This window comes from Amphiura filiformis, chromosome 2 (genome assembly GCF_039555335.1).
Source record: "Amphiura filiformis chromosome 2, Afil_fr2py, whole genome shotgun sequence".
In the NCBI taxonomy this organism is placed as follows: Eukaryota; Metazoa; Echinodermata; class Ophiuroidea; order Amphilepidida; family Amphiuridae; genus Amphiura; species Amphiura filiformis.
Genome location: NC_092629.1, coordinates 51,734,130 through 51,746,531, shown reverse-complemented (window position 1 = coordinate 51,746,531; position 12,402 = coordinate 51,734,130). Strand labels below are relative to the sequence as shown.

General features: G+C 39.9%; 1 protein-coding gene across 2 annotated transcripts; it reads left to right on the top strand.

Annotated features, from left to right (window-relative positions):
• The first annotated feature begins 222 nt into the window (after nt 1-222).
• On the top strand, nt 223-12,402 carry LOC140146352 (uncharacterized). Of its 2 annotated transcripts, none has more exons than XM_072168167.1 (3): nt 223-384; nt 6,720-7,516; nt 11,633-12,402. In XM_072168167.1, exons 2-3 carry the CDS (start codon nt 6,748-6,750, stop codon nt 12,031-12,033), a joined length of 1,170 nt encoding a protein of 389 aa, XP_072024268.1. In that variant the 5' UTR covers nt 223-384; nt 6,720-6,747; the 3' UTR covers nt 12,034-12,402. The 2 variants fall into 2 exon arrangements, with proteins under 2 accessions (XP_072024268.1, XP_072024269.1); XM_072168168.1 differs by having other exon boundaries at nt 223-388.

Genomic DNA, 12,402 nt, shown 5'->3' with positions numbered 1-12,402 from the left:
ACCGGTAATAATTAAAATTACAAGCTTAAATCTACTTTTTTAATTAATTAATTAATTAATTTAATTAATATATTTTTGAAAAGGGCCAACCCTGATTTTGACCAATTTTGGGTCGGTCGGTGTGGAGGGCAAGCAAACATTTTATTTTTGTTGCCAAATACCATGACCTAGAGTGTTTTAGTGCTATGCGCCCTTAGTGATTGGTGAGTGGTGACGGGCTGTTTGTAACACCAAAAGCACATAGTTCCACTTTTCTGAATCACTTTTTACACCGTGAAGTTGCACATTTTGGCCGTCTTACATGTTCTCACGGCTTCGTGTCGACTTTTTATAGGTTTATCATACCCTTATGTACAGTGTTGTCCGAGTGAGTACGACTATAACGTAGGTAACTGACTCATTTTTGATTTTGTAATTGTAGTAAGTAAGCTTAAATAAGTAAGCTTAAATCCGATATTCTGTCGGTCGTCGGGGCTGTTCCATTACACTTACCCACTTTTCACGTCTGTCAAAGCGGACTCCTTCGCGAAATCCCTATTGGTTTGTACAGGGCTCTGGTGGGGTCAAGTTGACGTACCCATCTGAATTACTGATCGCATTGATCGTTACCAAAATTGTGGAAAAAGGGGTAAATTTGAGGGAACGTCCGTGGTCGTGGACAACTTACACCACAAAATTGTGCGATTTAAAGAGAAAATCTCACTTTTTTTGTTTACCTCAAGGTGGTGCGCATACGCATAGCCAAAGCGTAAGTGACAGCTAGTATTGCGGAAATATTGAACGCGTAACCAAGCATACTGCTTGTTAATTATTTAAAGTCTTTCGAATGATGCGTTTAAACAAATCACAGTGCGCGGTTTTGAATAATAAATGGGTCGTGGAGGTAAAAGAAGTCCTTGACCACACGGTGTAAACTGTTACAATATTAAGAATTCTGTAAAGTTATTTTCCTGAGAATTTAAGCCTAATACTTTTATGATTATGTGACACCCTTATGTTGTTCCATTTTAAATATGTTACGGTAGTAAAATGTGCGAATGCGTGTTGAAACCTTATCCTTGAAATGTTAAAGAGGCAAGTTTGCAAATGTGTCCTTGGAATTGTAAAAATAGGGGCATTTCAAAGTACATTGTACCATTTTGTCCCTGTTTTGGGGTATAAAGACGGGGTAAAATTGATAAATTTGGCATGTTTTTAGTACTGTTTATTTAGAGGCCCATTCATTGATGCGCTCATCCGGACAATCGTAAAAGCATCAAAATTCTGACAGATTTTGGTACCTTTTAACCTTTGGTATGAAACTTTGAAAAAAGGATGGTCATTGGGGTAACAAAAAATAAAATGGGAGTCATTGAGTACAGGATTGCCAAAAGAGTATCATTAAGTACACATTAAGTGCCAAACTGCGTAAAAACAACTTGGCCACCTTGGAAATGTGAAAAATCTCATTATTTCTTGAGGAGAACACAAATACCACCTAAATTTGGGAATTAAAAGGGGGTCATTGGGTATAGCAGGAAATAGAAATAGGTGGTCATTGAGTACATGAATTTTTTTAAAGGGGGTCATTGGGTAATAGTTAGGACCAGGGCGGCGCCAGGGTATTTTGATAGGGGGGGCAAAACAATTTTGGAAATTTGTTATGCAGCGCGATAGCGCTGGCCGTCGCGCTTGCGCGACGCAGGGGGGTGTCTGAGGGGGGATGTGCCCCCCTCAGAATTTGGAAAAATTTCAAAATGAAAGCACAAATGAAGCCATTTGATGCACCATTTTCACCCTTTTTAGTGTTATTTATTTATTTTCCAACCGCATATTTTTATGGATTTCATTCACGGTCCCGACTTTCAGCCCGCTGGTTTTAGGCATGGACCTATACTTAGAGTTTTTCTTTTGTCAAAACCAATTTGAAGAAAACTTACTAGTTTTTCTTGCTGACAGTTTCGTCAGTTAGCAACTGACTTTATCAAAGCTTGGTGTTGTTGTGATGATCCAACAGCTGACGACTGGCGGAAGTTATGTCACTTCCGGTGTTAGTCTTGCTGGCAGTCTTCAGAAGTGGATCATACACGTGACTAAGATTGTAGACCCCTCGTCTCTGTTCATTACTCCTCGCCCCTCTTTCTGATCTGTATTGATTCTTTATTCCATCTGGCTTTCCTACCACTCTCTCTCTCTAAGATTTTGGACTCCCTCCAGTTGATAATATGATTAGCCCTGGCTACGTGATCGCTTATGGCTGAGTTCTTAAAATGGCTCTCTGATTCTTTCCTCTTTGACCTTGTATACTTTTGTTGACTTGCTTTCTCCGCCTCCCTCCTGTGTTCATCCAGACGCGTGCCGAAAGTTCTTTTAGTTTCACCAACATAAGTTAGCTCACAGCTACCGCAGGGAACTTCATAAACACAATTAGGGGTTTTAACCGGATCTTGTTTATCTTTCGGATGGACCACCATTTTTCTGATCGTGGTATGGGGTCTCATGGCGGTGGCGATGTCGTGTTTTTTGAGAGTTCTACTTATTCTTTCCGACACTCCCGCTACGTAAGGTAACACCACCAGACCTTTACTTTTTTGTTCAGATGTTGTGCTCTTACTTTTCTTTGTCTTTTCTTGTTGTTTGGCTTCCATTTGATTCTTGACTTTATCAATTGTCCACTTAGGATAACCACACTTAGCTAGAGCCTGTCGTATGTGTTCCTCCTCTTTGACTTTATCATCTTCCTCCGTAACTATTCTGTCTTTCCTATCAAGTAACGTGCGCACAACTCCCATTTTTTGATGAAGAGGGTGATGGGACGTGAAAGACAGATATTGGTCTGTATGGGTCTTTTTTCTGTAGACCATGAGTTTGATAGAATTGTCAGGTTTACGGATTATTAGGGTGTCCAAAAGGAATTTGGTGGTCCTGTTCTTCCTCATACGTGAACTTAATGCTAGAGGTAGTGTCGACCTGGTTCAGATGTTCTGTCAATGTTTCAGCTGAGTCTTTTTGAACTATTTCTAAAACGTCGTCGACATAGCGTTTCCAGAGGCGGGGTTTACACTGTAGTGGGGCAGTAAGGATGGCGCGCTGTTCTAACCATTCCATGAAGATGTTCGCTGTGAGGGGACTGACCGGTGACCCCATCGCTGCACCAAATTTTTGTTTGTAGATGGTGCCCCGGAAAGTGAAGTAGGTAGTGGTCAGAACAAACTTCATTAAAACCATAATATCTTCAACCTCTAACAGCGTGCGTTTTTTCAGATCCGGATCTTTTTCGAGTCTGTCACGGATTATGTCAAGGCATTCGTCTATAGGCACATTCGTAAATAGGGATACTACATCATGTGAGATGAATTGCTCATTGTTTTCGATCATAACCCCACATAATTCTTCTGCTAAATCATACGAATTTTTGACATGATGTTCGGTAGTGCCTACAATGGGATTAATGATATCAGCCAGGGCTCTGGACGTGTTATAACCTAAGCTGCCCGTATAATCGACGATAGGTCTTAACGGATTATTCGGTTTGTGGACCTTTGGCGTGGCGTACAATCTATGATCCACTTCTGATGATCCACTTCTGAAGACTGCCAGCAAGACTAACACCGGAAGTGACATAACTTCCCGCCAGTCGTCAGCTGTTGGATCATCACAACAACACCAAGCTTTGATAAAGTCAGTTGCTAACTGACGAAACTGTCAGCAAGAAAAACTAGTAAGTTTTCTTCAAATTGGTTTTGACAAAAGAAAAACTCTAATTATTCGTTCATTACCAAACCTGATGAATTTGTTTCATGGACCTATACTCAATTAGTAAATCCAGCACCTTTTGGCAACAAAATAAGTTCATGGTACAAATGTGCACGACTGTGAAATATGGTGGAAATGTTAAATATAGTCCAATGTTAAAGTCTCGCGAAGGCTGCGAAGCGCGAAAAATTGGCACTTTTTAGGCTAAAATGGCCAAATATGAGGTTACTTTGGTCAGAAACCCACATACAGGCGTCAACATTGGGGAATGATTGTATGAACCATCTACCCTATCAACGCATATGATATGCCGGTTTTTATAAATTGGCACGATAAAATGATATGAATGGGGGTGTCTTGAGGTTGGAAATATTTCAAACTGAAAGCCGTAATCAGGAGCGTAGGGGAGGTAGTCGCCCCTTTTTCAATCAGGAAAGGACAACATTTGCCCATTAAAAATTAGGTTCTTTATGCTTTCTTGGTCAAAACTTTAGGAAAAGGTCCAAAACAGGTCCACTTTTTAAAAATCAGACCCAATAAATCCTGGCTACGCCCCTGGCCGGCCGTAATGAAGCCAATTGCTTATTTATATTGGTGCATAATTTTTACACTATTTCTGAGAGAGGCGTTTTGGATATACAATGTGATGTGATGAAACCCCGTAAAAGTTGTGTGATCTATCGGACTGAAAGTTAACTTATTTATAATGATTATTTGCTGCATGACACAGACTTACATGTGTTGCCGCGCCAGGAAAGTGACATAGCCAGGAATTTTCCAAAGTATAGTTGGGAGAAAAGGCAAGAGAGGCCATGTGACTTTTATGGAGGAAAATTTGCCGAAAATGGGCCCAAAATATAAAAACCAACAACTTTAAAACCGCGTAGGTCAGCATTCCACAAGGGGCAAGATGTCCGAAGGGGGAGTTTCCTCCTTCTAACCATGGCCAGGGAGGGAATGGCTTCTTTTCTTCTTCTCCTCCTCTCTTTCTCTCCCTCCCTTTTCTCTCTCCTTCTTCTCTTTCTCTTTTTCCTTCCTTTTACCTCTTTTTGGAAAATCATAGGGGGGTAATTGCCCCCCTTGCCCCCCCCCCTGTGGCGCCGCCCTGGTTAGGACCATAACACAAAAAGGGGGTCATTGGGTACAAGCCGGTTTGAAAAAGGGGGTCTATTCCGAGGCACATGATGCATATCTGTCATGCAAGTGCACCCCCCCCCCCCGGGCCTTTGTCATTGTCATAGATTAGCCCGAGTACTTGCACCTCTATCACTACTATTTCCAATGAATTCTACGCACAGGTTTGAAATGTCTAGAGTAGACTGGTCCAGGGTACACACAAAATACCACTTTTTTCCACATAAATACCACTTCCTACCATTCCTCACGTGAAGATGAGACCCAAACAAAACATATTTCATGCGCATATTATTTGGGGGGGGCCTTGGGGCTCTTCATTTTTTCAAACCATCAAGAAAAAATGGGTCAACCTTTTCCGACTGTTGATGAAGGGGGCGGCAAAATTTACCTTTTCTGCAGTCCTCCGGGGGGGGGTGGGAGCAGCCACTGTACGCCACGTGCATGCTTGTAAAATTTGAGGGCCGCAACATGAGTTCAGGGTGCCCCAGCTTTGAAATGGTACCATGTTCATGGCCCTATGGTGAAGAAGGAACAACTAGGGCCATGATGTTTTGGACTAGTCATACAAATGTAGATGTGCTAACATTGCCTGCTAGTGGTTCAGCTGAAAGCTGTGTGTTTAAGGCAAAATAAGGCATTTACACGAATCTGTAATCTAGTATATATTTGAATGGAGCTTCATCTTTAATCAATACTGCTGTTTCCTTTATTTTTTGCCCAATTTTTCATTACAAAAATACCAAACGACAAAGGATGACTTATCCTTCACTATTATAAACAATTGTAATTTTTTTACACTTTTGCTGGATCACTGGGACTTAAATTAAAGTTAACGTCCCTGTTTGGAATTATATCATCAAGAGGTATTTATTTTATGGCATATGTTCTGTGATTTCCTCCATTGAGTGCAACGATAAGTGTCCCCTTCGTGTTGGGGGGAGGGGCAGCAAGATGGAACAGCCAAATTTCGGCAAAAGCAACCAATGGGAAGAGCTGATCTAGATCATAAATGACGTCATTCATGTTGACTTATGTACAGAATCCCAGGAGGAAGCTTTTTAATTTTATACTAAGGGAGTGTTCACATTCACAATACTTTGGTGGGTGGGTGTTGGATAGTTAGAACATCGGACATCAATAAACAAATGTTGGATTTTTTTATCACCCCTTTCTATGGTCTAGTATTTTTTTTATCCCCCCTTCATGTCCTACATGTCCTAAAAAAGAAACCACCTGATATTGGTGTTACTCATAGGAGGCATAGTGTTACCCCTGGTAACTTGATATAACATATCAGTGGTTCCCCCACTTTACAACCCTACACAGTTGAGAATACTCCTTTATAATGTCCTGGGTAGATCCCTGGCCATTTCAGCAGTGTAATGAGCTGTTACATCCCAGTTTATTGTTTATTTTACAAACTTTGAGGAACATTTTGTATTATTTTTTAAAGTGAAGAGAATCAAGAGATTAAAGTGACGGTTATGATAATAACTTTGTTTCGGTAATATGTCGGGCATTGTGAAAAATGTAAACACTTATGGACTCGGAATATTCCTCGGGTTCCAAAGGCAACATGTTTAGATTTATCACAATGTCCTCAAAATAATCGATGAGCAGTTATTAACCTCTGACATCATTGTACCAATCTGAAAAAACAAAACTACAAAAGCAAGACAAGACAAAAAAACAAAACAAAACAAAAACCAAAACTAGAAAACACGTTTTGTGTATGCCGGCTTAGTAGTAAGTCAGAAATTATGTTTTTCATTTCAGAGTTTTTATGTCCTATGATTTTTAGGATCAAGAACTCAACTTTCTGTATTTTGATGAATTATTCATTTCAGAACCATAACGAGTTGACAGGTTGGAAAGATGGATTACGCAAGCTATATCAGACCGTTTGTATGCAAATACTGTAAGAAAGTTTACAGCGATTTTATATGTTATCGCAGCCACATGCAACGACATCGAATGAAAATACAGGCACACTGGTATGGTAAATATTATCGCAGCTACACGCAAAGACATATGAAAATAAACTCCTACAGGTATGGTTGTATGAAGCACATTAATGGAACAGGTAAACACTCTATCCCAACTTGGGATGCTAACCAACAAACTATGGACGGATTGATAAATGGGAAACTTGGTCATTGTTTTGTGCAAGCAGGCAGTGTTAGACATGAAAGGATTCACACCAAAGAGAAACCTATCAAATGTGAATATTGCCACAAGAGTTTCACACAGGCAAGTAGCAATACTAGACAGGAAAGGATTCATGCCGAAGAGAAACCTTACCAGTGTAAATGTTGCAGCAAGAGTTTCACATACACGGCTGGTGATAATACCAAACATGAAAGAATCCACACCAAAGAGAAACCCTACCAATGTAAATATTGTAGCAGCAGATCCTCACAGGCAGGTAATAAGACTACACATGAACGGATTTACACCAAAGAGAAACCTTATCAATGTAAATATTGCAACAAGAGCTTTTCTCAGGCAAATAACAAGACTACACATGAAAGGATTCACACCAAAGAGAAACCTTACCAATGTAAATATTGCAACCAGAGCTTTTCTCAGGCAGGTACCAAGAATAGACATGAAAGGAGTCACACCAAAGAGAAACCATACCAAGGTAAGTATTGCAACAGGAGTTTCTTGACAAGATTAAGAGGTTATACACTACCAATTAGAAGTAGACAAAGTTGAATATCAAGTAGGGACTTGTACATGTATGTGGGCCATCTGGAGAAACGGCTTTAAAATATTTGAAAGTTTTGGTGAAATATTACTGAAATTAACTTCCGCCTGACACCCGTTTTGTCCAATCTTATTTTGCACCTCTTGTCATCCATGAAATGGTGGTGTGGCATTCATGTAAATCCAGCGGGATATCCAGGTTAACCTGTAATATTTTGTAGACCATGACCCTCAAAAAGACCTCCCCATGACCCCATAGGATTGTATAGGGGCAAAAATTAATTCGATTCAAATAACACTCTCAATAATAATAATAATGCCTTTATTTGTCTCGGCCCATGGATCCCAGAAATGTAGTGTTTGTGCGTGTGCGACCTATAGTTACAAAGTTATGGGGCACACAAGGTCTAAGGTCGACTTGTTTGTTGTGTATGGGTCAAAAGTCAAAGTTGCGCTGAGTCTGATTTCTGTAAAAGTCCAGGCAGATTGTTCACCTACCTTAGAAGTTTCAGAAAAAGAATAGTTTGCACTATCTGCGATGTCTAGGTAGCATGTTCAAAGAGTTAAAAGATATGCAGGATTCTATGAATGACATTTGTATTTATTTATCATCTATTTTCTGACCTTCACATCACAGATAGTAAAACTATTATTTTCCTGAATGCCTTGAACTCGAGGATCAGTTAACATCTATTTTTACAAATCGGAGTAACTTTAATTTTTCACCCCTGCACAATATGCAAATTAACCTTGGACCTGTTGAGCCTCATGACTTGTTAAGGAGACCAGTCAAGTGCAGATCCTTCGGAACACGCTTTTCAATACGGAATAAATACTAACCTCATTGTGACATCATCCAAGCAGCAAAGTTCATTTCCCATTGAAAAAGTGTTATCCGATGGATCTGCAGACGACCATTCTGTAAGTATATGTCATATGTTACATTTTTGTGATCCTTAGGCCCAGACAAATAATTGGATATGCTTTTTCATTAATTTGGAGCTTTTATTTTTGCCCCCTATATGATCATGTACGGGGGTTTTGGGTGTATTTTTAAGAGTCATGGGTTAAAAACAGCTTGGCAAAGTTTTTGAATTGAGCATACTCGAGTTAACCAAAATTATTTTTTTGCCAGCTTTTACGCGAACTTGCCGCTTGCTGCTTTAATAAGCTTTAATTTCCAAAATAGAACCAGTCTCACTGTGGGAGCTGTGAAACTGATCGAAATTTACCATTTTTCTATTGAAATCTGTAACAGCCAGTTGGTAGTGTATAACCTTTAGGGGCTGTGCAATAATTATGAGCCCTGGGGAGGGTAAAATTGGGGAGGGGCAAGAAATTTTTTGGCGAGCAAAAAGGGGGGAGCAATTTTTGGCCGAGAGGGGTGGCAAGCAACTTTTGGCACACATTCATGGGGCGCATTTTAAATAAAACGCTCTAAAAGGCTTCGGAAAACAGTACGGAAATGCTTTAATATGCAAATGTTCCTGGTCGCTGCGCTCGCAATATAATATATATCTAGACCATATCAGGTTTGCAAATTGGGATCCAAAGATTTTTAGGCGGTCGAGAGGGGGGGGCAAGCGTTTTTGGCAGGCCGAGAGGGGGCAAGCGATATTTTTCAAAATTGGATGACATCAAACAAATTGAAATTAAACATGGAGAAAACTGAGTTTCTGATCATCGGATCCTCACAATTTAAGATCTCATCCTGATCTCACCCTTAATGTTGGTACTGCTGAGATTAAACCTACAAATTCCGTCCACAATCTGGGTGTTATCATGGATTCGGATGGGTCAATGACCAGCCAGGTGGGGGATTGTGCCGCACTCTTAACTACCAGCTAAGAAACATTGGCGAATCAGGAAATATTTAGATGAGGACACTTGCCATCATATTATCAGGGCTCTTGTTCTATCTCGCCTTGACTACGGAAATTCATTGCTTGCAGGCATCACCAATGCGCAATTTGACAAACTTCAGCGTACATGTATTCAAAACAAAGCTGTGCGCCTGATTTGCGGTGTTAAGAGACGTGAGCACATATCTCCCTAACTGGCGAGGCTTCATTGGCAACGTGTTAATTTTAAGTTGCTTGTGTATATATCAATCTTTGAATGGCTCACTACCAACATACCTCTCCTCTGATATTACTTTATACAACAGTCAAAGCATTTCACATCATTACCTCCGTTCATCCGTTGATCATACTAGGCTCCACATTCCCAAAACCCATCGTTCAACAGGTGACAGAGCCTTTTCCGTTATTGGACCCCGCTATGGAACATGCTTCCTCTCTCCATCAGAGAAGCTGTTTCCCTTATTTTTTTTTTATAACACTTTTTTAAAAACACATCTTTTTATGTAATTGTAATTTGTAATTATTTCCTTATGTATTTTTTTTGTTTGTTTCTATTCCAGCCTTGGCTGTAGTTTGTAAAGGCGCTTTGACCTTTAATTAAATAATATGCGCGGTATAAATTGTATGTATGACAGCGTTCAAGCTTTGACTTACGTTTGGCGGACAGAATGGTGGGAACTTTAAGTGAAAGATATCCTACTTAAAGGAACATTTTCTGGGGTGAAATTTTGTGTAGAAACAGAATCTGACATAAAAAATGCATAATTGTCAACTTGAAAATTTTCCCCATAGCACTGCACAGGCATATTTCTGCCCAAGTCCTCAAATTTGAGCGAAAATTAGGCATAAAAAATAAGTCCTTCAAAACTGGGACTCTCAGGGCTATACAAATATAAACTTGCTCTAGAGGGAGGTCTTGGCTATAGCAAGTTTATATTTGTTTAGCCTTGAGACCTCACAGTTTTGAAGGACTTATTTTTTTGAAAACCTTTATTTTTTCACACCACTTGAAAATGTTAGGGGTAGGGGTAACATATTACTACTTTAATTTTTGTCAGTACATTTATCCAAGTTAAGTTTTATACCACTATTTAGCTAGTGAAATACTGAACAAAAAGACACAAAAAGCATCTCAATAGCTCATACCATTGAGGAGTTATGGCTTTTTCAAGCTCAAAATTAGGCGAAAATTTCATTTTTTCCCAAATCAATTGTCACCCTGACCCCCAACTTTCTAACCCTGTTACGAAAATAAAGAAACAGATTTATCCCATTTAATGATTTGAATATCACAAATGTACCTTTGTCACATAATTAGCATAAAAAATTAGGCACTACTCAGTAGTTTTCATGTTCATACACTCACAGGAAATTAGCAAGTCAAAATTTTTGTCACCCCAAAACGGCAATTTTCGGCCAAAATTGGACCAAAAAATGAATTTTTCTCAAAATCAGTGAAAAATAAGGGGTTTTAAGTACCAAAATCTGAAAATATGTGACATTTTACCCCTAGAAACATTTAAGTAATCAATAATTTTGACTGTTTTCACCCCTAAATATTTTTTTCACACGCGTGTCTGCCAAATGTAAGTCAAAGCTTGAATGCTGTCGTATGTATGTATTTGGTGGGCCATTCAGAAAGTTTATCCCCCGGAGGGCTCATAATTATTACACAGCCCAAACATAAACTTTTCGGTAAATCCCATAAACCTTTGCTTATTTAGGGGCTGTGCAATAATTATGAGCCCTGGGGAGGGTAAAATTGGGGAGGGCAAAGATTTTTTGGCAAGCCAAGAGGGGGGGCAAAGCAATTTTGGCAGGCCAAGAGGGGGGGAAGCAGTTTTGGCACACATTTATGGGGCACCTCTAAAAGGCTTAGGAAAATAAAAATACTAATATATTTAAACTGAGCAAATTGGGAACCCAAAAATTTGGAATATGTGCAAAAAGGGGAGCAAAGATTTTTTGAGCAGGTCGAGAGGGTGCAAACAATTTTTGTTAGGTCGAAAGCGGGGGGAAAGCAATTTTTGGGAATCAATACCCGGGGGTGGGGGCTTGTAATTTTGCAAAGCCCCTTACCACTGATGACATATTTTAAAACTTTTTTAGTCATGCGAGCAGCAAACTGATATCACATCGTTTTATCTTTAATACTGATATTTTTCTGTGTTTTTGTCCCATGCATGCAGGTCAATTGTGGTTTGTACCAGTTATTATCACAGTGTACAAGATGTCCAAGAAAATTGACCGTAGCGACAAATCTTCATGCAGGCTCTGGACAGGGCCACGAAAACCTCCAACTCGTGCAGGGAAAGTCTACGGTTTTACATCAATGAAGTTACCAGGGGATTGTAGGTGGACGAAGCGATATGCTCACCGTCTGGCCTATATGGCAAAACACCGGATGCTTCACCTCGGTGATAAAATGCACGTTGCTCATAGATGCCGCAACACACTATGTGTTAATGTGGAACACCTCAGTCTTGAATCTGCAGCAGTGAACAATGCCAGAACATTGTGTGCGAAACAAAATAGGTGCACAGGGCATGGTGAAAAGAAAGACTGCATTCTCAAAAGTGGTAAAAAATAAGCAGGTATATGAATGCAGTGTGTATCAGAATGATGAGAAACAGTTTCAAAACAATATCAATGCTGACAGTTATATCAGGGGCATGCCCAAAAACCAGGTCCCCGGGGGGTGCTGAAGTCTGAACGGAAAATGTTGAAAGGTTTAACAGTGGCGCATCACCGCCGCAGTCATGCAACAGGGGGTGTCTTGGGGGGATATGCACCCCTCAGAATTTTATTAATATCTCACGTAATTAACAGCAAAATGCTTAATTGTTCCAGCGTAAATATTAGTAACCTCCACGCGCGCCATGAAAGTGAAAGCCCCAATGGAGCCATTTGGTGCAACATTTGTACACATTATGTAGGTTATTTTCGGAGCATATATTTT